Source organism: Nuphar pumila, chromosome 5 (genome assembly GCF_984573655.1).
Source record: "Nuphar pumila chromosome 5, dmNupPumi1.hap1.1, whole genome shotgun sequence".
Classification (NCBI taxonomy): Eukaryota; Viridiplantae; Streptophyta; class Magnoliopsida; order Nymphaeales; family Nymphaeaceae; genus Nuphar; species Nuphar pumila.
Window position 1 is genome coordinate 104,836,564 of NC_143253.1, and position 23,595 is coordinate 104,860,158.

Genomic DNA, 23,595 nt, shown 5'->3' on the forward strand with positions numbered 1-23,595 from the left:
AAAAAATATTGCATGTCAATCCGAACGTGACACGTGTTAGCCATTAAAAATATTTTAAAAAATAATTTTAAATAATTTTATATTTATTAAAAAACAACCGTATTCAAGGGTGAAGCATATCGATTTTCTGCCAATACCATACGTATCGGCCCATAAGTTCCGATATTGACAATATTGGTTCATACTTCATAAGTGATTTTACCGAGCTGCAGCTATTATACACTCTATGATAGAAGGGATGATAGGATCCTAACTCAATCTAGGTACATTGAGACCTGAATCCAACTCTACAGTGCTTGTACTAGCTCTAACTGCCTTTGCCTACCAGACCTAGTACATGCAAAACCATACTCAAGCCTGGACACGGACAACATAAACCAGACTTGAAAAAATATATATACTTTGTGTACTTGTATATTAAAAAGTGCGAACCTTAATCAAAACTCGCGTCAGAGCCAAGTTTCGCATGAAATTTTGCAAATTCTTTTTTTTTTTTTTCGGCAGAGCTAGGTAAAAAACAAAATATAAATGAAATACATTCAAAATAAAAATTGGATAAAAATAGGATGCTTATTGAGATTTTAGCATATAAAATCTAATATATCAATTATTAAAATAAATGGTCCCAAAACACTAATTTTCTATAAATCGTAAGGTATCGGTCACAAAAATTCTACCCACAATAGTTGACGAGATAAGTCCCTTCTCAGGTGAACCTCCTAGAGAGATTAGCGAGAGCAGATCAGGTGATCTGCCAAATCACTTTTGGAAAAGTGATTTGACATCTTCACTGTTTACAATATGTAAAAAGACCATGAGGTCCTTTGAGATGAATCAGTGGACGGAGAAGATGGCGAATCACTTACTTAAAGTGATTTGACAGATCACCTGATCTGCTCTCTTTGGCCAAGCCAGTAGACTGAAAACTGATCAGGTTATTGGCTCAAGCATATCGAATACATGTTCCAACCAATGGTACATGAACACGTGTCGATTGGCAGCATGTTCAGTCGGATGCCCCCCCCCCCGCAATAACATCTTCCGAGCATGCTTGAGCCGATCACCCGATCTTTCTACGGAGAATGGACCGGGCGGTCCGCTTAAGCCAACGGACCGAACCCAGAAAAGAACCGCAGCAAACAAAAAGGCCCGAGAAAAAAGGCGGGAGCAAATCCCGAAATCCAAGCGGGATGGACGCGTGTCGAGCAAGACTCGCGTGCGTTATCCCAACGGGAGCGAGGAGAACCCCCGCGGCGCGCAAGCATCAGCCGGCCGGAGGGCGTCATTTTCCGGCGAGGCTCCGCCCGGCGGGGCTGATCCATCTCTGCGGGGCGACGGGAGACGGAGTCGAACAGTTCGACGCGACCTCCTTCGAGGCGGAGCGCCTGCGCCTCGACGCCGAGGCGCGGCGGTCGATGGCGGAGGTTTCTTCCCGGGAGGCAGCGGTGGACGGCCAGGATCTAAAGGCATGGAAGTGGAGGATAAGGAAGAGGGTTTGGGACCTAATGGAGAGAGAGAACGTCGCTCGGGACCCTCGGCCCGTCCACCATCGAATCCCGAACTTTGACGGAGCGCCGATGGCTGCGAAAATGGTAAGTTAGGGTCTCTCTCTCTCTCTCTCTCTTTTTTCCTAATTTCTTTCATAAATTTTGTTGCGAGTAATGATCTGGTGACAATGTGATCACCGAAAGGTCAAGTGGTTCGCATAATGCTGCCACTTAGATTTGTCAGTGGGCGTTTGCGGGGTTTTTAGTAGAAGAAATGAGATGATTTCTACGTGGAAGCAGATCTCATAGGGAGATTAATTTGTTAAGGTTTTTAGCGGGTTTGGGTTTCAGATGTCGGAACTGGAGGAATTCAAAGGTGCAGGTTGCGTGAAAGTGAACCCGGATTCGCCTCAGAAACAAGTACGCTTTCTTACGCTTTCAGGTGAGAGTTGAAGGGATGACTCGATGTTGTGTTTTTTCTGAAGAATTACTTGATTACTCGTGGTCATCAGAGATGATGGATGTGTTTGGATTCAAGGAATTTGGTGGAACTGGAGCCCAATTCCACTGAATCCTTTTCGCCATTTTCCAGCTGTGTAGTGGAACTTGGTGGATTTGGATTCTTAATTCCACTGAATTTTCTGAATCCAAACACGCCACCCACGTCATTTGGAAATCTTTTTATGGGCGTAAAGAAACGGTGATCCTGCTAACGGCAACAAAAAGCTGTTAGTATTAGCACATCATCACTAGGTCTGAAGTGCAATGCTTATCACAAGTTTAGGAAAAATGAGCCGAATTTTGCATACATATGCATTTTTCTAGTAGAGCACACTGTGTAGATCCATTTTGTCATAGTTTATTTTGTAACAGTGGTGTGATGCATAAAGTGGTTTGGATTTAAAGTCCATTTGTTGCAACATTTTGATTCTCCGATTTTGTTTTTCTCTGAAAGATCTACTAGTATATTTTCAAGTATGTTAGGCCTAAGTATTGAATATAGCCAATATTTTGAAAATATCACATATCACTATATTTACAGACACTGACAATATCGTGATATTATCCCGATAAAAACACTTTTTTTAAGTTTTGTATTTTTATAATTTTACTTCATATTATTTATATTTTTTTACATTTTGTATTGACCAGAACTTTTCCGACATATAAAGTGAGAGAGAGAGGGTAAGTGTGCACGGAGTGCACTCAAATTTTTATATTTTTATAGATTATGACCATGGTCAAAGAAATCCTAGAGATATGATATACGTGGTTTGTTTAATTAATAACAATCAGATTTTGAATCACGTGATCGGGATGTGCATAAAGGATTTTCAAGGTCTTCAAAAATCAACAAAAAATGTGATTTTCTTTTGAGAAAACACAACCCAAGGTGTGATCCCTAGCGAACAAACCATGTTGAATACATTTGTGGGCTCAGATTGAGTGAATGAGTGAAGGAGAGGTCATATATATACACACACACACACTGTGTGTGTGTGTATATATATAGAGAGAGATAACTGAGACCGTCCAACCAAAGAAGGTCCAAAATCTACAGCTAATTATGATCAAACTGCTCTCCTTCAATGTTTGAGTGTTTCATTTATCAAATCTTAAATATTTGTTCTTTATAATTTATTTAGTAAGAAGTGTACTTTACATGAAGATTTTACAACATTTAGACACATTTTTCACAATGTGAAAAATCAATGTCTCACAATGCATTTAATTTTAAAATGTTATAGTACAAAGTATTGTGGGTCATTAATTTTTAGCACTTAAAAAACATATCTAAATATCAAAAAATCATAACATAAAGCATGTGGCTTACTAACTAAATGATATATATATATATATATATATATATATATATAGAGAGAGAGAGAGAGAGAGAGAGAGGGAGGGAGAATAACACACTCTTGTGTTTTCCTTATTATCTTACATTGGTTTTGCCCAAAGCCAGTAGGGCAGCACTGTCCAAGACAGGTGGTGTCACGGGTTTGGTTTCTAGCCAAGTTGGTTCCAGAGCGATATAAGTCAAAGGATAGATCTTGATTAGTAAAAATCTTAGTTTGGAACTGACCGATCATCTATATTAGGAGTTATCTATCTAGAGAGGCATGTTGTTACATGCGCATCAATGTGTTGAGCAAAAATTAAGTGCTTTATGGCTGTTACAGCACTTGCTAACTTTGTCGGCAAGCTTCAAGAACGAGATTGCATACTTTCCTTTGACTTTCTTAAAAGACAAATCATGGTCGAATTTTTTCCAGCATTATCAGTTAAACTGAGAGAATTATGAACTTTTAGAGATTACAAGAAAATTGATGTGACATTTTCTATCTTGCCAAATAAAACAGGGAATCAATATTATTAAAAATTTTCATTTCATCTCAATATACATATATATATATATATAGAGAGAGAGAGAGTCACTAGAACTACCGTTTGAACTGCAATTGTTGTGGATTTTTTTGTTCTTTTCTCTTAAATCTAACCATATGGATGTGATCTACATACTTGGTTTTATAAGGACCAGCTCTTAAATCATCCGATTATGATGCATAAATAAGATTTTTTAAGGCTTTAAAATCAATGACTCATAATCTTTATAAATATTCAAGCATCCAAAAATTGTATTTTTCATAAAAAATACACAATCCAACAGTTGATTTTTAGCAAATTCACCATGCCAAACACATCTATATGGTTGGATTTACAAAAAAAGTGTTGGAAATGCCCCAGTTCACACGGTAGTTCTCATACTCATATTCTATATATAGAGGAATGGGTAGGTGCCTGATGTTTTTTGTGCCTACCGCATGCCTACCACCAGTGGATAGGGCCTTTCAGGTTGTTATTCAAAAATCTGACCCTGCAGATGTGTTCTGCGTGATCGATTTGCTAGGAAATCACACTTGGATCATGTTTTTTTGAGAAAAAAAATGAATTTTAAGCATTGAATATTTTTTAAAGTTGTAGACTGTTGATTTTTGAATCTTATAAAAACCTAATTTGGTGTTGGAATCGGATGATCTAAAAGTCGATTCCCATAAAATCAAGCATGTAGATCACATCTGTATGGTCAGATTTTAGAAAAAATAGAAACAATCTTTTCAAAGCTTGGTAGGCACGCTATAGGCACAAAAGGCACCTACCTATTACTCTCTCTCTCTCTCTCTATCTATATATATATATATATATATATATATATGGTTGTACATGTATGTCATCTTATTGAATATCACTTGGCTGAATTAAAGCCTCATATTTGAAATTTATAGTAGAAGGTAGTCTACATGAGATATATTTTGATCTTTTGATATGCAATCTAGTGGGTCTCCCCCCAATAGGATTGAATCTTGCACTTCTTGGCTGAGGAAGTGTAACTATTAGCAATCAAGCTATCATCTTTAACCACTTTAGGCAATATACTTAAAATTGGTCTTACATTGCCTTTCAAAATAATGTAAGGCCTTTTAGGCATTTTCTCATTGTTGATAAAGTTTAAAGAAATCTTGAAGGATAATAAAAGTATGGGAAACATGTTGAATCTTAAATCTGGGTAGCTAGTCTTTGTTTTGGCTAAAGTTGTCAGACTAGGGAGCAGAAGCAAAAAAAGATGCAGGACGCATAAGCCGGAAGTGTGGCATTTCAAATTTTAGGAAGCGGGAAGCATGAAACGACCTAGAAGTGAATCGGGAATTGAACCGGAAGCGACATGGGAACCGAACCGGAAGCAAAAAAGAATCAAATGGGAAATGAGATGAGAATCAATGTGGAAGCAAGATGGAATTGGATGGGAAGAGTCATGTTTCTTAACTAACAAAGTTACAAAAATATATAATTTATGTTATCATTGAGAAATTAAGCGTAAAAGTTTAAAAACATTATAACCTTAAAACTGAATCATGTAACTAGTTAACAAGAAACATTTTATTACAAGCATTTAATACATCAACTAATAATATATGTTAAATTTTCATGTAATGACCAACTTAGTACAAAAATTGACATTTCATACAATAAGAAATTAATATTACTAATTCTAACAAATAAAAACAATAAAAAACAATCTCATTAACTATGATTTCTATTAAAACTAAAAAATGGGTTTATTCTTGAAAACCAAGATTTTTTATGTAAAAATTAAGATCTTAAAACCTGAAAACCATGGTTACCAATTTAAGGAAGCATGGGTAAAGCACACAATAATCATGTGAGGAGGCCAAACACAAGAGGAAACAAGGGGGAAGCATGAGAGGAAGTAAGGGGTACACATGAGGGAATCGTCGGAGAAGCTCAAGGGATGTGTTTCAGAAGTTAGGTCTCTTGTGCTTCCAATAGAGATCTTCCTGGGAAGTGTTCTTTCCACTGTTACATAACGCTTTGGGTAACTTTGGGTTAAACTGCTTGCATAAAATCTTTTGTTTATATGGCTACAACATTTCTTCTTTCTAGGTTACTTGCAATCCATATCTCGCCATTTACCATCTTGATCTGGTACAATAAAACATGCTATACCATTCATGCATGCATCTTATTAACAAGCATACTGCTTCCTGCAATATTGGCAATGCTAATGCATATTATACTGTCAAACTGATTCACCAAAAAATTAATTTTTCCAATTATGTTTATTATTTCTTGAGTCCTGATAATTCCCCTGCTGACCCTGCATATCATCATCACCTATGCATTTCACAAGATAACATTGATATTGGTGGATCTCCTATAAGATCTACCTTTGAATAGGAAATAAATTCATAATAATCACATAAATGCCGAATAAGGAATAGAAAAAATGGAAAGGGAATATTACCCAATTTTTTGACGTGTTGTGCCTTAGAGGCCTCCATCTTCCATTCATGTGGGTCTTGTAAAATGCTTTATAGAACATGTACCTTTTAGCTCTTCCATTTCCCTATCAAAAATATTTCAAAAAGGGAAAAAGAAAAAGGGAATCAATGATGAAACTAACAGAGTTGAATATGTAAAAAAGTTCTTTGCAGACTCCTAATCATAATTTATGTTTAGTAAATATGGATGGATCTGTACCTTGGACGAAGCTTTCTTCATCTTCATTTGTGTTTCCTTGTTAGAAGTTAAGCCAACCTTGGTGTTGTTCACAGGCTTAGACTCTTATGCTTTAGCAAGGAGCTTTGTTAGTATTGTGCTAGAGAGAGAGAGAGACCTGTTTGATAGTGCTTGGTCACCATTTCATCTATATATTCAAAACATGTAATATTAACCCTTCAGTAATTACCTTTTCACAATTATGCCATGCTAGTCTCTTTTAGCAAGTCATGTCTCTACAAATTTCAAAATTCAGCATCTGTACAGGTATGACTAGAATGTCATTTTGAGAAAGATTGCAAAGGGCCAATGATTTCCATATATATGCCTTTGTCTTTTTCTGCAAGCAAACTCACATATGCATTCAGGCACACGTTTAATCAGTTCAGAGAAGGTTTCAGTTTTCCAAACCACTTGTCATTTTGGAGGAGAAGGTGAGGCACATTTGGATATTGAGATTATTGAAAAGATGTACATTAAAGAAAAATCAAGTATAAGAACTATATATCGAAAAATTTCCAATTGGAGTTAAGTTTATGAAGAGTGTTCTAAGCCCATTGGCATTGGTTATAAAATATAAGGTTGCACTAGATGACATCCTGTGGTATGAATATTTATTTGTATATATTCCTGATAAATCAAGCAAAAAGTAAAGCAAATGAGAAGTTTGATACTTCTTTTACCCTGCTACAGCAAGTTTCAGCCTTTTAGCTCTATTAAACACAATATCATGTGTGAGAACATAATTACTGGCGGACATAGTGCAAAATAATGGAAATATGCCATTCACATTTTGCACTATGTCACAGGGACTCGGCCAACTGGATGCCGCACCCCCATCGACGCGTGCGGGTGCGGCACCCGGTGCGGTCAACCTGACCCTGGGTGCAGTCATTGTACCCAGGGTCATTTATGTCCAACTTTTGGACTATATATATATATATATATATATATATATATATATATATATATATATATATATTTTTTTTTTTTTTTTTTGCCGCACCCCTGCTCCCGCTCCCGCTCCCATGTGACATAGATTTTGCATGATAAATGGATGCTTCTTTATCTGAAAGTGTGTTTCAAGGAAAAATGTTAATGACTTGGATGTTGTGCAAATTGTTGGGTGCAAAAGAAAAATAAGGCAATAAAATTCATGTCGATGAGATACATATGCTATGATGGTGTGCTCCAAAACAAGAAAAAACATAAAAATAATAAGCTTATTATAAATTTCTAATGTAAAACCTGTAAAACCCAAAACCGAAAAGCATCTGTTTGAGAGGGTATGGACAAGTCTTATAGAGACTTGGAAAAAGGCATGCATAAAAGAGTCATCTCTTCCAGGCTGAAGAATCTTGTAAAAGGTAATGGCAAATAAAGATTTGGTTTGGGAAAAGTTTTGCTATCCATGAATACCAAGTGATTCAGAACTTCTTAAGAAAAAATTAATGGAGAAATAGGTCTCACAAAATATTGATTCCATGTAGCAGGACAAGGCTTTATGATTATTTCACAAATGTTAGTGGTGTGTGCATGGCTATCGGTAGCTTCTATGTATGTTGGGAAGCTCGCTTCTTGGGAAGCCGCTTCGGAAACTAGGAACTAGACACTTCCAAAACTCGGTTCCCTTATCATGGGAGGCACACTTTCAAAGACATCAGATTTTCAACGTGAAAATTGACTTTGCACTAAAAACAATAAATTTACATAATTGATGAGTTGTGCTTCCTATAATAACACCATCATATTTTGATCTATTTTAATTAGAATGAAGAGTAAATCTTAAATGGTAATATATTGTTTATAATTTTTAAAAATGTTATCAAATTTTACAAAACTTCTTAATTCACTTCTTAAATGTTTCTTATTAACTCTCGGCTTCTCCCTTCATGTGTACTTATAAATCCCTCATTCTCACTTCTGCTTCCCATATCGCTTCTCCATTTCCCTCTTTGGCAACCTTGGGTATGTGAATTCACTTGTTGTGTGGATAAGTAGGCAAAAAACTAAGAGTGACACAACCAGGCCTGGATGAACATCCTATAGCTAGAAATAAATCTCTCTTGTATTGACTCACATCCATTAGATGTGGCTTTTCCCCATAGTCTCTGGTACTCTGCACTTTGTGCGCTAGCTTTTTGCTTTTCTTGCAATACAGTTTTCTTTTTTGTCTTAAGATGGGGCAAGAAAGAAGAAAACTACAAGATGCACGGCCACAAAAACTTAGCAAATCGTGATGCAAAAAAACCAAAAATTGCACTGAATTGGAATAAAGAGAGATCAGTTTGTGATTTGGTAGACAAGAAAGATAGTGATTCTTCTTTGTCATGCATTTAGCTCCTAGCAAATTACTTTTATTAATGCAATAAGTGATCATCCTTTTGTTTATTGCGCATCTAAAATCTTGTTTTATCAGTTTTTAGTATGTGGTTATGTAATGGCTCAATGTTTTCATCTCATAGTTGGCCACACTGACTGAATCACTTTTTTGTTCTGTTCTGGATGTATGAAATATAAGCAAAGAGATACTGCTACTAGGCTGTCAGAAACTCACATATTTTGAAGTTATAAATATTTTTGCTAATGAGAGAGCATAGTTCCTGCTTCAGATTTCAAAAGATTTTGCCTTCACCAGAGTTCATAAGCTCTCTACTTATTATTGTTGTTTGGGTTGCACTGTTTTGCAGCTGGTCCCACTGGAAAACCTGAATTTCTAACGAGTGGTTAAAAATCCCTGGATTTTGATCTTACCCAAATCTTAACTCTTTATTGTGCTGCCTTATGGAAACTAGTTTGACAGTGTTTCAATAGTATCTTGAGAATTCACATCCAAATTCTTATTGGTAAATTTTCATGGGAGATTATAGGTGGAAAGAAGTTGTTGACACCTCAGCCACGGTTGAGGACCGGTTTTTTCTCAGTTTTGGAAACTGGAATGCTTGCTCCTGGTGCCATCAATGAAGCTTGTACTTCTGTAGGAGTTGCTAAGTATGGCAGACCAATTGGTTTGGATGAAAAAATAAAGGTAGATTTGATTGTGATTGGATCTGTCGCGGTTGATCCAAAAACAGGAGCACGCCTTGGAAAGGGAGAGGTTTTAAATTTGCTTCATTCTTCTGTTCTACTTTATTATGTTTTACAATTTAGTTTTTCTATTTTTCTTGTTCTTCTGGTGACTGGCACAGTGGTTTTATTCCGTGAACATTTTGAAGCAATTCCACTTGTGCTTCATTTGTGATGAATGTGACATAGAATGCAGGGTTTTGCAGAACTTGAATATGGCATGCTACGTTATATGGGAGCAATAGATGATTCCACCATGGTTGTCACATCTGGTAATGTTAGCCTCTTATAATCATTTTGTAGGGATTTGTTCAGGACTTCAAATATGTTTGAATGGAAAGGATCAGACACCTTTGTTATGCTTTCTGTATGTGAATTGAAAACCTCTGTTCTTGGAATAGCATTAGATTCCAATGCATTTGGAGTTTTGGACTGCATTTTGCCACATGCACTCTTGTCAAATCCTTTCTTTAATTGCTATTTCTCAGTGCAGAATGCCGAGATTGATTATGATGTTCCTATTTCTGCATGGTAGTACTAATGTGTTACATCTACAGTACATGATAAGCAACTGGTCGATGATATTCCGGTCGAAAATCTTCTAGTCCACGATGTTCCAGTTGATATCATCTGCACTCCAACTCGGATCATTTACACCAACACGACCATCCCAAAACCACAAGGTTGGTAACATGGGTTGGAAATATCACCAGTTACCACAGGATTTATTTATGGCCTGGGCTGGGCTCATGCTCATTAGTATGACTCAGTTTGGCCCAAAATCAAGTCAGTTGATTGCCTGCCAGCTTACGTAGCAAGACATAAATTCCTCTGTTAATATTGAACTGTTACTAGTAACTTGTCTGATGGTATTGATCTTTAAGCTGATTGCAAATGTGGGCAGGCATTTATTGGGAAAAACTCTCTCCTGAGAAGCTTGGGCAAATTCGAATACTTCGCGAACTAAAGAGTCGAACTGAACGAGAAACGGGACAGGCACTTCCCTGTGGGCCGTCTGAGAAACTCCCTCCGACAGCTCAAAGGAGTAGAAGGTACCAACCGAGAAGACAAAAGTAGTTAATGTAGAAATTCAAATGGAAACTTTGCTTGGTGGTTGTAAAATGTAAACTCCTCCAATACCTGCGGTTTGTAACTAATGTAATTTTCTGGTTTAAAGTTTGTGTAGAGTTGTTAACTGCATATGTGATCCTCTTGTTTGTCATGATCTTCTGTGAAGCTTAATGAAGAATGATCATATTGGAGATTAATATTCTCTACTCTACCAAGAGGAACTGAACAAATTACAGTTTGTCTGCGCCTTGGAAATTGAGAATTTTAATGGACTGTAAATTTAGAAAATAACTGCCCACAAAGGGCCCCACACACCTTGCTTGGTGAGTTGGCTTATGGCTTTCAAGTTGAAGGAGATCTAGAATTCGATACCCGGGGTGTGCGTCCTTTGCCACAACACCAAAATCAAATGAAAAAATATCCCTGATGGGCAGGGGGGAGAGCACTGCGTAGAGTTTTATACAGAGGTCACAGACTCGGGCTCAGGATCAGCCTACCACCCTCTCGCCCGGTAATGCGGCGACCAAAACATGTCCGTGGTTTCTTCACGTTAAATTGGGAAGGATATGCAGAATTAGGGGTGTAACCTGATCGGGTCTCATCAGACTCAATTCTGAATCAAGTCTAAAGACCCAAACCCGACCAAATCTAATATTTCAGGTTTGGGTATGGCTAGAAACTGTGGAACCATATGGATTACTGGGTTTGGGTATAACTGGGTCGGATCTTTAGTAGACCAATTTTGATTCAGGTTAGAGTCTGGGTATGACTAGGGGTCTCAACACATTGGGTTTGGTCCGGATCCAGGTGGAACCAGACTTTGACCAGATTTTTGGGTATGTTTTTGGGTCTGGACCTGGGTCTAATCGGGTCTACTATAAGAGAAATCGTACCCAGACCTGATAAGAACTATATGAACCAAACCCGGACCATACCCGGTAAAATAAATTTTTTTATCATTTTTACATTGAAAATTATGGTTCTTAATCGGAACTCGGGTCGGGCCTGGGTCTGGTATAAAATTTCACAAACTATAACCAGGTTTATGTATTAATCAGACCTTCAGGTCCGGACCTGAGTCTTAATCGGGTCTTCTCATTTGTCACCATACCCCAACCGTATAGGGTTTGGCACCCCTAGGTATGACTAAAAAAAGTAGACCCATATAGGTTAACGCATTCGGGTTTCAGCATGGGCCTTGATATGGTCGGTATTCTAAACCTAATTACCTGCTAATAAAAAATATATAAATTAATAAAATCAATTGTTAAGAAGATTATATGCTAACAAAATAGAAGCTTAATAACTATTCTAAATAATGTCAAAATCTGTATACAAATAATATATCCATGCCAACCGAACATTTTAAGTTTAAACAAAAAAAAAAACTAATGATATATCATATTCAAAATGTATCAAATTCATTGAGTTTTCCGGTATTATTCTGGGATTCACTTCAATTTGACAATTGCCATGATAAAAGGACATTAGGAAGTATATGAAAAAATGAATTAAAGTTTAGATTACTAAAATACAATGCATATTAATTCTAAGTTTATTAACAACTTTAAATGTTTAATTGATTATATAATATTTACCAATTACAATTTTCAGATGGATCGGGTATGAAGCGGGTTTGGGTACAAATCAGTTCAAATATATAGTCGGGTTGGGTAGGGGTCAATTCAGGTTCCAGTGTATAATCAGTTTGGGTACAAAGCGGGTTCAGGTACATAATCAGCCCAGGTTCGGGTCAGTTTGGTTTTAAAATATGAAAAACCATTTGGGTCTGGTTACATAGCCGGGTCAAGTCCATTCGGGTTTGGGTCTTCATTTACAATACCCAAGACCGGACCTGTTTTCACTATGGGTCTATATTTTGGACCTGACCCAAACCCATGAGTCTGCCAATATGGGTTCAGGTATAATCGGTTTGGGTCATCAGATCGGATCGGGTATACCTGACCCAGTTACACCCCTATGGAGAATTTCTTCCAGAGTATGAATGGGTTGGATACAAAATTACCTTTGACCCAAGACCTATGCATATATTTGGATGATCGAATAATAGGATCTGCTTGCGTATTTAAGTGGTAAGGTCCAAACTCATACAAAGATTTGGTGAGTTTAATATGGTTCCAATTTTTCCAAACTTGATTTGATTTTTTTACTTAGAAACGTAGCCTTTGAGTCTAATTTGTTGGTTTTTAATACTACCATGTCACAATCTGGAATGGGTCATAGTCCTTGATCATGAATAATTTTTATGCATAAATTCATACATTTTTATGCATGATCACGTGTGATAATCATTTAAAAATGTTTGTTTGCGAAGGTTTTCAAAGATTTTTATCAAATTACAATTTGAGCAATTTGAACCTTTTTGTAAAAATAATTAAGTTTTTGGAAAACACTTTCAGAAAATGGAGTTGTTTGAAATATTTAAAAAATATATAGACTCTTTTTGAAAACTCTTCCCAAATCCTAATTAAGAAACTATAAATAGGAGGTTTTGAGGAAGAGGGGCGTCTCCCACCTTGAGATTCATGCCCCCTTCTCTCTCTCCTCTCGTTCTCTTTTTCTTCTCGCTTCTCTTTCTCTCCTCCGACTCTCCCAGCTGGCTTCTTCTTCTTTCTTCTACTTCTTTTCTTCTTCTCTTTCTCTTTCTCTCCTCTACCCTTTCACCTCCTTGGCGTCTTTTTCTTCTTTCATCAAGGGGTGCAGCATGAGAGCACATATGGTGGAGAGGCCGCTCTTTTCTTCTCAACTTGTCCATCGGAAGCAGATAGTCAAGGTACGCCTCTTCTCCCCCTTTCGTTACTTTTTCTGCACTTTAAGTATTTTCCGTTACCTTTTAGAAATTGCATGTAGGGTAGCATGATATATTTTCTGTTTTGTTTTTTAGAATAGATTAATATTACATTTGTTGCATCGTATGCATAGGTACCGGTAGCTCTATTATTCTTAGGAATATAGAAGCTTCGTGCACGCTGCTGCCATATTACGTGCGTGAAAGAAAAAGCAGATCTGTCATCGCTGACAGATCTGATCGTTCTTTTAGTGTTGACGGTGAACTAGCCGCATCAGGTCCAGATCATACCAGTTTCAGGGCCGATCAATTTAGTATTGAGATGATTTAGGCTGAGCAGTGTAAAGAATATATTTTTAGACGCAGGCTGATTTATCTTCAAAGCAATCTGATCATAACGATACTGCGGATCAGTCTGATCCTGGAATCATGCATATCAGCGTGAAAATTCTTTTTGTTTTTTAATCGTGTATCTTTTGATCTCTCAGATCAACGCGTGCAGTAAAACACGCCGTGACTGGCAGAATACGTGTTTTAGTTGTTCACGCAGACTTATTTTTTTCAAGTTATGAAAAGTTTTTTATTTGATCCAAATTGATTTGCAAGAGACGGATCGGTAGTACTTGACCCACACATCGCGACTGTGCAGATTTGGTCTGCATTATTCTTTTGATTAGTGGGCACGTGTTCATCAACCCAGATTAGGACATATATAGATTTGTTGCTGGGTATTGCACAGGAGCATCAGATCACGTACGTGAACCTGATTGCCTTGTAAATCACGCTGACTTGCTATTCTCTCTTGTTGATTCATTGAAGCATTCTGCCATGACCCGCAGATCAGCGTGATCTACAGTTGTGTTTGCTGGACTATTGTACTGCAATCAAGCCTGCTACAAAAATAAATAAATGTTTACCTGATCAGTACACCGATTGATGCTATGATTAGAACTAGTATTACTAGATTCATGTGATTGGCGGCAACACGCATTAGGATGATATGATGTCAATTTCCTAAGTTAAATTTCTTAGCTAGTTTGGTATTGCCTTTTTAATTAGTTAGTTTGATTTTTACCTTTCTCATAGTTAGTTAGAGCAAATTTATTTATTCATATGATAGGTAATGAGTTAGCTAGTTGCTTTTGATTCGGTTAAGGTTAAGTTATGAATTTAATATTGCATAATCAATTAGTTAGGGGCTTTAATGCTTTTTGGAATTAGTGGCAAATAGTTAGTTGGGTTGTTTTGAGTTCTTCCTGTAGTTAGTTGATTAAATATTTTTTTAGTTTGGTTCATAATTAGTTAATTAGTTAGATACATTTTTTTGTGCTTGTAGTGGTTAACTCATTTCAGTTTATTGATAACTAACCCTCGTGTTTTAGAAAATTGTTTTCTTTATTTTTCTTGTTTTGTGTTTTGTTTTGTGTTTCATCTTTTGTGTTGTAAGGAAACAGTTAGACGTGCAATAAGCCCTCCAAAGTACTTCGGAAGAGCCCTCTAAGGTCTCTAAAAGGTTCCTTCAAAAGGCCCCTTAGAACCTCGCAGGGAGCCCTCAATAAAAAGAAAAAATGAACATAAGTTAATATTCAAGCAAAAAGGAAGGGATAAGAATCTCGAGCATTGAAGACCTTTTATTTTCTTTTAGATTAGGATTTATTTTATCAATTTAATTTGGGTTTATAATAAAGCACTTTATTTTTATTTGTTTAAGCCCTTTGTAGGGGCACCACTGTCATTTATTTAATTAATTAATTTTTATTTTCAAAGCAATAAAGAGTAGTTTAGCTTTTCGGTGGAATACAAAGTATTTTTTTCGTTCTCTGAGTTTGACACGGACTTCACCACTAGTGTGAACCATTTTTTATTATTTGATGCACGATTTTCACAAACGTTTTTATTGAAAATATATTTTTAAAATGCTTTATTGAAAAAGGTTGCATCAAATATTTGGCGTCGTTGCTGGGGAGCAGTGATTAAAATATGAGTATTCACTTTATTAACAATGTGCGTTTTCGTTTACTTAGGTTGCTAGTTTCCTTTATGTTCTTTGTTTAGGATTGCTAGTTTCTTTTCTTGCATGTTATTTAGGATTGTTAGTTTCTTTCAGTACTTAGGAGTTAGAACTACATTGCTTGTGAGCCCTAGAGACTAGCTTACTGTTCATGCACGGCCCACCAATTAGGCTACCCTTAAGAGGTGACTGTGTATCATTGGTACCATGCTCATAGTTTACTTTTCACAAAATATATGTGGGTGCAAGTGTGTGGTGGTTGTTATTGCTTTCTTGCTTTATTTTATTTTACCTGCTTTGTTGTTTGTTGTGGTTTAGCCGCTTTGCATGTTAGGTAGATAGAAAATCAACCCTTAGGATGGTTGTTGCATCGGTCTACCCTCAAGTGCATGCAAGAGCGACGCTCGCTTGACCCCAAGCTTGTTGAGACTTTAGAGGACCCCGAGTCCCTTATTAGGAGAGTCTGCAGTCCCGACCCCATGACTGTGGATCAGTAATTGACCCATCCTCTCAGGGAGTACTTCATTCTTAATGTTTACACTCCCGCCTCCTGCATCATGAGACCTAATATAGAAGTAAATCATTTTGAGATCAAGGTCAGTGTCATTCAAATGCTACAATCCTTTTATGGCCTAAACAACGAATACCCCTACCACCATCTCGATGAGTTTCTCGAGATCTACTCTACAATACAGATCAATAATTTAGAGAATGACGCATTAAGGTTGACATTGTTTTCTTTTTTCCTCAAAGACAAATCCAAGCATTGGTTGAAGGCCTTAGATACGGTTCAGATTAGCACTTGAGAACATATGCAAAGAGAGTTCCTCAAGAAATACTTTTCGATTGGTAAGACGAATCAATATCGAAAAGTCATCACCAACTTTTCACAAATTAAGGGAGAACAGTTTCATGAGACGTGTGAAAGAATGAAAGATCTTATCTAAAAGTGTCCCCACCACCAGGTGCCTCGTTGGCAACTGATACAATATTTTTATGACGGGTTGACTGAGAAGAACCGTCAAATGGTTGATGTTTCCTGTGGGAGCACTTTCATGCTGAAGAGTGAGGATGAGGCGTGGGCCCTATTTGAGACCTTGAGTGAGAATTTGATGCACCACGTTTCTGCCTCACAATCTGAGAGGGCTACACCTGCCCCTGTTGAAGCCAAGAAGGTTGGTATCTTTGAGTTAAGGACGAACCTTGAGTTGCATAACAAGGTCGACCTGCTGACCCAAAAATTGAATCAACTATTATTGAATCCCTCCTCAGCCATACAGGTGTGTGCGTTGTGTGCTAGCCCAGCACACCATGTCTTTTACTGTCCCGTGGTGCCACAGTACCTTGAGTTTGTCCAGGAGAAAGCTTAGATGGTGCAAGGTTTCGCCAAGCCCGCACCAAACCCATTTTCCAATACCTATAATTTGGGTTGGCATAACCATCCCAATTTCTCGTGAAGAAATCTACAAGTCCAACCTCCCATCCCTTCCTAGAACCAACCCAGGAAAGGCGGTTATACACCTAGTTTTCAGAAATCTAGCTACCCCCTAGCCCAGCCTTCCTATAATCAGCCTCCGGCCGAGGAGCCTGCTTCAAGCCAGTCCTTCAAGGACAAGATGTTGCGGGTTTTCTCAGACCTCAAGGTGAACTTGAGTTCCCACATGCATTCCATTGCAAAACTTAAGACGCAGATGGGATAACTCATCGAGGCACTTAACAGGCGAAGCGAGGGGGTTTTACCTAGTCAGTCGTTGGTTAACCCTAGGGGTAAGGAGCTGATGCATGACCTGCACATGACATATGCCCATTAAGATCATGCTCAAGCGATTATAACCCTTAGGAGCGGGAAGCAATATAGAGCGAGGGAGGCTGTAGAAGAAAGCGAGAGACCTAGTAAAAAGTAGTCAGTCCCTACTGACATACCTCAAGAAAGAGAAAGGGTTCCCCTATCTGATCCTTCCAAGTCATATATCCCCAAAGCCCCCTTTCTTGAGGAGTTAGAGAGACCGAAGTCGTTCGGCGAATAGGGAGTGAACATGCAAGAGATGCTTGAGATATTCAAGCACGTTCAGATAAACCTCCTCTTGCTAGATGTCATCCAGCAAGTCCCTGCATACGCAAAGTTTCTGAAGGAGTTTTGTACGCAGAAAATGAAGTTGAGGCCCCATGTGCTGAAGAAGATCTATCTTACTGAGCAGGTGAGTGCAGTGCTACAACACCAAACCTCAAGGACCTAGAGACTCATATTATTTCGCATGTCATAGGAGGCATCACTGTTGCGTGCTTTGCTTGACCTTTGGGTAAGTGTGGATATCTTTCTAGGTTTCTTTTATGATAAATTCAGACTAAAGGAGATGAAGCTGACCCCTATGACTCTGTAGCTGGTAGACAGATTGATCAAGGTCCCACGAGGGATTCTTGAGGATGTTCTGGTCAAGGTGAAAGACTTTTATTTCCCTATTGACTTTATCATCTTGGATATGGAGGGAGTGGATGATATGAGGCAGACCCCCATCATTCTAGGTTGCCCCTTGCTGGCCACTGCCAATGCGTGCATTAATTGCCGCACAGGCATAATGGATGTTTCATTCGACAATAGGAGCATGAGGTTGAATATTTTTAATGCCACGATGAGGCTTCTTTCAAGGTTGATCTCATTCAGGACCTCATAGAAGATGAGCATGTTTGGACGTTGAGTGATCCACCTCAGGAGAAGGTTGATGGATCACTCAAGGGAGATTGCCTTGGATTGACTGATAGACGGTCAGGTGAGTTGAATTGGACCTGGCACTTTGAATCACTCCTTGAGTTGGCAGAGACGCCTGTCCGACTTTCCATTGAGAGTCTGCCTGAACTTGAATTGAAGCCCTTACCGGCTTCGCTTAAGTATGCCTTTTTAGGCAAGGATCAGACTCTCCCTGTCATTATTTCTGTAGACCTGACTGACACTCAGAAGTGTCAGCTTCTGCAAGTCCTGCATGAGCATAAGAAGGCGATTGGATGGTCAGTTGCAGATCTGAAGGGGAAAGATTCCTCCTTTTGCATGCATCAGATTATCATGGATGAGGATGTCAAGCCCTCAAGAGAGATGTAGAGGAGGTTGAATCCCCACATGGAGGTGGTGAAGAAGGAAATAGTCAAGTGGTTGAACGCATGGATCCTTTATCCCATCTTCGATAGTCAATGGGTGAGCCTCACTCAGGTTGTTCCCAAGAAGTTCGGGCTTACCGTTATGGTCAATGAGAAAGGAGAAAGTGTCATCGTGAGGACTACTACGGGGTGACGAGTGTGCATTGATTACAGGAAATTGAACAGTGCAACTAGGAAAGATCACTTTCCATTGTTGTTCATCGATCAGATTTTAGAGAGACTCGCAGACCAACATTATTTTTGCTTCCTAGATGGTTATTTAGGATACAATCAGGTGGTCGTTCACTCTGAGGACCAGGAGAAAACGATGTTCACCTGTCTATATGGTACCTTTGCATTTAGGAGAATGTCGTTTGGGTTGTGCAATGCCCCAACAATATTTCAGCGGTGCATGATGACAATCTTTTCTCACATGGTGGATGTCGTCCTTGAGATTTTCATGGACAACTTTCCGGTCTATGGCTCTTCATTTGATGATTGTCTCCAAAAGTTATCGAGAGTGCTGAAGCGTTGTATGGAGACAAATCTTGTGCTTAGCTAGGAGTAGAGTCATTTTATGGTTTAGTAGGGGATTGTTCTTAGACATATTGTGTCTAAGAAAGGGATTGAGGTCGATAAGGACAAAGTGGAGTAGATTGCTAGATTATCTCCACCAGCCTCTGTACGACATGTGTGATCATTCCTAGGGCATGTAGGTTTCTATCGGCGATTCATCAAGAATTTTAGCAAAATCTCAAGGGTGTTATATAACCTACTGTTGAAAGACCAGCCGTTTGTTTTTTATGATGTCTGTCTGAAGGCATTTGTGTCTCTGAAGGAGGCCCTGACTGCAACAGCTATTCTTCGATTTCCCGATTGGTCAGTGCCTTTAGAGATCATGTGCAACGCTTCTGCTTACGCGGTTGGAGCCATTCTTGGCTAAAAGATCGAATGATGATCTCATGTCATTTATTACGCCAGCAGGACCTTCTTCAATGCGTAGATGAATTATATGACCACAAAGAAGGAACTGTTAGCTGTGATTTTTATGCTTGAGAAGTTCCATTTATATTTGTTGGGCTCCAAAGTCATCATTTACTTCGATCATGTTGGCTTGTGGTATTTAATGAGTAAAAAGGATGCTAAACCGTGCCTCATATGTTAGATTCTTCTGCTACAAGAATTTGATCTCGGGATTCGAGATAAGAGTGGACGCGAGAATCTTATAGCAGTTCATCTATCCAGACTGACCGTGGAGACATCCATTGATCAGGGACAAATTGATGATTCCTTCTCGGATGAGCAACTTCTTCATGTTAAGCATCTGCCCTGTTCGCGCATATCATCAACTTCTTGGTGACTGAAGAGTTCCCTACGCATTGAAATAGGAATGAGAGAGATCGCTTCTTGTCACAGGTGAAACATTATTTCTGGGAGGATCCTGAGTTGTTTCGATTATGCTCGGATCAGATGATTTGGAGGTGCATCCTTGAGGAGGAGTACGGTTTTATCCTTTCTTTTTGTCATTCTATGGCCCGTGGAGGCCACTTTTCCAGTCGAAAGACTGCGGTGAAGGTCCTCCGATCTGAATTTTGGTGACTGACGTTACATAGAGATGCTCATAATTTTTGTAGGAAATGCTTACGTTGTCAGCAAACATGGTGCATTTCCCAGCATGATATGATGCCCTTCTTCCCATTCTTATTGTGGAGATCTTTGATGTTTGGGGCATTGATTTCATGGGTCCCTTCTTGCCATCGTTCAGTTTTATTTACATTTTAGTGACAGTCGATTATGTGTCCAAGTGGGTTGAGGCCGTGGCCACCCGGACTAATGATCATAAAGAGGTGCTTCAATTTATCAAGCATAATATCTTTAGTAGGTTCGGTGTTTCGAGAATGATGATTAGCAATGGAGGTACGCACTTTTAGAATGTGCAGGTTGCTTCCTTACTCAGAAAATACTATGTACATCATCGGATTGCCACACCATACCGTCCACAGATGAGTGGCTAGGTCGTGGTCTCCAACAGGAAGATCAAGAGGATTTTTAAAAAGATAGTTCTGCCAGACCGCAAGGACTGGTCCCAGCACCTTGATGATGCTTTATGGGCATATAGGATTACTTTCAAGACTCTGATTGGCATATCCCCTTACCGATCTATTTTTGAAAAGACATGTCATCTTCCTATTGAATTGGAGCATAGGGCGTATTGGGCTATCAAAAAGTTTAATTTTGATATGGCCCAAGTTGGCGTAGAGAGAAAATTGCAGATGAGTGAGCTTGAGGAATTGCAAAATGAGGCTTACGAGAGTGCCAAGATCTACAAGGCTCGAACGAAGCATTTTCATGATCAGCATATTTTGAGAAAACAGTTTGAGCCTGGTCAGAGGATTTGGCCTTATAATTCACGACTTTAACTTTTTTCAGGGAAGCTGAAGTCCAGATGGGATGGCCCGTTCATAGTCCACAAAGTTTTTCCACATGGAGCTATTGATATTTTGGACCCTTGAACGGGCAACATTTTTTAAGGTCAATGGGCAACGACTGAAGCCCTATATTTCTGATGTCGTGGTTAGGCAGGACATCAAGGTCATTGACCTCATTGATGAGTGAGGCAGTACACAAGGTTTATATGTTGTATTTTTAGGAATTAGAGTTTTTGTTCCTTTATAGTTGTCTTAGGATACGTTTGTTTATTTCTTTGTTCATGAGCGTGGTTGTGAGATCATATATGCATTATATTTTATGCATATCTTTTATGAGTTTTATACATTGAGACAGGTGGAATCTCTGCAGAGCCAATTTAGGGCAACATCAAGTATGATTCCACAGAGTGGAGCAAGTGACTTCAACTACTTTCCTCCTATATTTTATGTTTCTATGCATTCACTCAGTTTTATGTAAGCATGGGGGAGTGCCACTAAGGACAATGTCATTCAAGCATGGGAGAGGGTGTAGTTTGTACACCCAATTTTTTTTTGTCTTTGTACTAACACTTTTGATGACAACTCATAAAAATTAGGCTTTTAAGGAATGAGCCTGTTCTTATATAAATGCTTTACATAACCTAATATTTTTAGAGAATTTTTAAGCTCCACGATTTTTTTTTCTAACACTGATATAGAAAAATATTGTTATTTATGTGGATTTCAAAGAAATGATTATAGATGCATGTTAGAGTTTATTTTGAATCATAAGTATGATTATGCATAGTTTTATTTTTTAAAACTAAACAAATGAAAAACATTGAAAGAAGATCTTAAAAAGTAAAAAATAGAGCATACGTTTAGTTGTTTGATGTATTTGTATTCTCCAGTAGTTGGGCTCAGACACAAGTTGAAGTGTTTGATTCTCATATCAAAAAGAAAAATAAAGAAAGACATTTCTTTATCTAAGTTAATATCTGTGGCCTATTTTGTTTGAGCAAGTAGAGCCTGAGGGGTGTTTATACCTGGTGCTCTAAAGTCATCTGTCTCGAGAGTCACCAGCCCGAAAGCCCATTACATGAACTTTATAGAGAGCCTAATAGATGTCAATATTGCACATAAAAGATAAGCAGAATATACGTAAAACTATGAAAATTGAAGGTCTAGTGACTTGAGCAATTAAGTCTGAGGGGTACTTAGTATCTAGTACCCTAAGGTCGTCTGGCCTGGGAGTCACTGACCCAAAGCTCATTACACGGGTCACAAAAACTGGAAATTTGAAATAGTGCTCACCAAAAAAAATTAAAAAAATATAGAAATTTTAAAAAATTAAAAAGAAAAGAAAAGAAAGAGCATAAAAGAAAAACTTCACTGCTTAGGAATAAGTATTGAGAAAACCTGTGAAAAAAATGTATAAGGATAAATAAATAATGACATGTACATATTTAATTTTTTGAGAATAAAGCATAAACAACTATGATATTTAGAAAAGTAGAAGAAAAGGTTTTACTCTGTGGTGGCATGTAAAAGTCTCAAATTATATTGTGAAAGTGTAAAGACATGAAATATTTGTGAAAACAAACTCTTTAACTACCTAATGTTTTTTGAAATTATAATATTTATGCATACATGACATAGATGTTTGTGGGTAGCATCACTGCAAACCCTCACGAGACCTTACTCGTCCACTAGGGTAACCTAGGGGTTTAAAGGGCTTGTTGCATATGCTAAATGTAACCGTGATTCCTACGAAAGTGAGTTAGGTTTTTGTTTTCTTTAGTGTGCATTTGTTTTGTTAGGCCAGTTTGCTCGAGGATTAGCATATAATAAGCATAAAGAAATTTGATCATGCATAATTTTTATGCATAAATTCATATATTTTCATGTATAATCATGTGCGATAATTGTTTAAAAATGCTTGTTTGCGAATGTTTTCAAAGATGTTTATCAAATTACAATTTGAGCAATTTGAGCTCTTTTAAGTTTTTTTATGAAATTAACTAAGTTTTTGAAAAACACTTTTAGAAAATAGAGTTGTCTGAAATATTTGAAAAATATATGGACTCTTTTAAAACTCTTCCAAAAACCTAATTAAGAAACTATAAATAGGAGGTTTTGAGGAAGAGAGGCATCTCCCACCATGAGATTCACGCCCCCTCTGTCTCTCTCTCTTTCCTCTCGTTCTCCTTTTTTTCTCTCTTCTCTTTCTCTCCTCCCTCTCTCCCAGTTGGCTTCTTCTTCTTTTTCTTTCTTCTACTTTTTTTATTCTTCTTTTTCTCTCCTCTACCCTTTCACCTTGCCGGCGTCTTTTTCTTCTTTCATCAAGGGGTGCAGCGACGAGCACATATCGTGGAGAGGCTGCTCTTTTCTTCTCAACTTGTCCATCGGAAGCAGATGGTCAAGGTACGCCTCTTCTGTTGAGAAACTCGTTTTTGATGTCACATAATATGATACACTGTCTTATTTGATTTTGTATGATATGATAATATGTTCTCTTGAAATAATGTTATATTA

At 38.0% G+C, this 23,595-nt stretch overlaps 1 protein-coding gene across 2 annotated transcripts; it reads left to right on the top strand.

Annotated features, from left to right (window-relative positions):
* Positions 1–1,150: 1,150 nt before the first annotated feature.
* COG0212 (NagB/RpiA/CoA transferase-like superfamily protein) lies at positions 1,151–10,900 on the top strand. 2 transcript variants are annotated; one of them, XM_090006306.1, is made up of 6 exons: positions 1,153–1,592; positions 1,839–1,929; positions 9,437–9,663; positions 9,829–9,904; positions 10,190–10,315; positions 10,537–10,900. In XM_090006306.1, exons 1-6 carry the CDS (start codon positions 1,191–1,193, stop codon positions 10,707–10,709), a joined length of 1,095 nt encoding a protein of 364 aa, XP_089862432.1. In that variant the 5' UTR covers positions 1,153–1,190; the 3' UTR covers positions 10,710–10,900. The 2 variants fall into 2 exon arrangements, with proteins under 2 accessions (XP_089862433.1, XP_089862432.1); XM_090006307.1 differs by lacking the exon at positions 10,190–10,315 and having other exon boundaries at positions 1,151–1,592.
* Positions 10,901–23,595: the final 12,695 nt, after the last annotated feature.

Bases quoted from the DNA above. Each gene is read 5' to 3' on its own strand.
- COG0212 (XM_090006306.1), top strand. From the start codon at position 1,191: ATGGACGCGTGTCGAGCAAGACTCGCGTGCGTTATCCCAACGGGAGCG. The intron at 1,930-9,436 runs GTGAGAGTTGAA...GGGAGATTATAG, and splicing joins ACGCTTTCTTACGCTTTCAG to GTGGAAAGAAGTTGTTGACA. The intron at 9,905-10,189 runs GTAATGTTAGCC...TTACATCTACAG, and splicing joins CACCATGGTTGTCACATCTG to TACATGATAAGCAACTGGTC.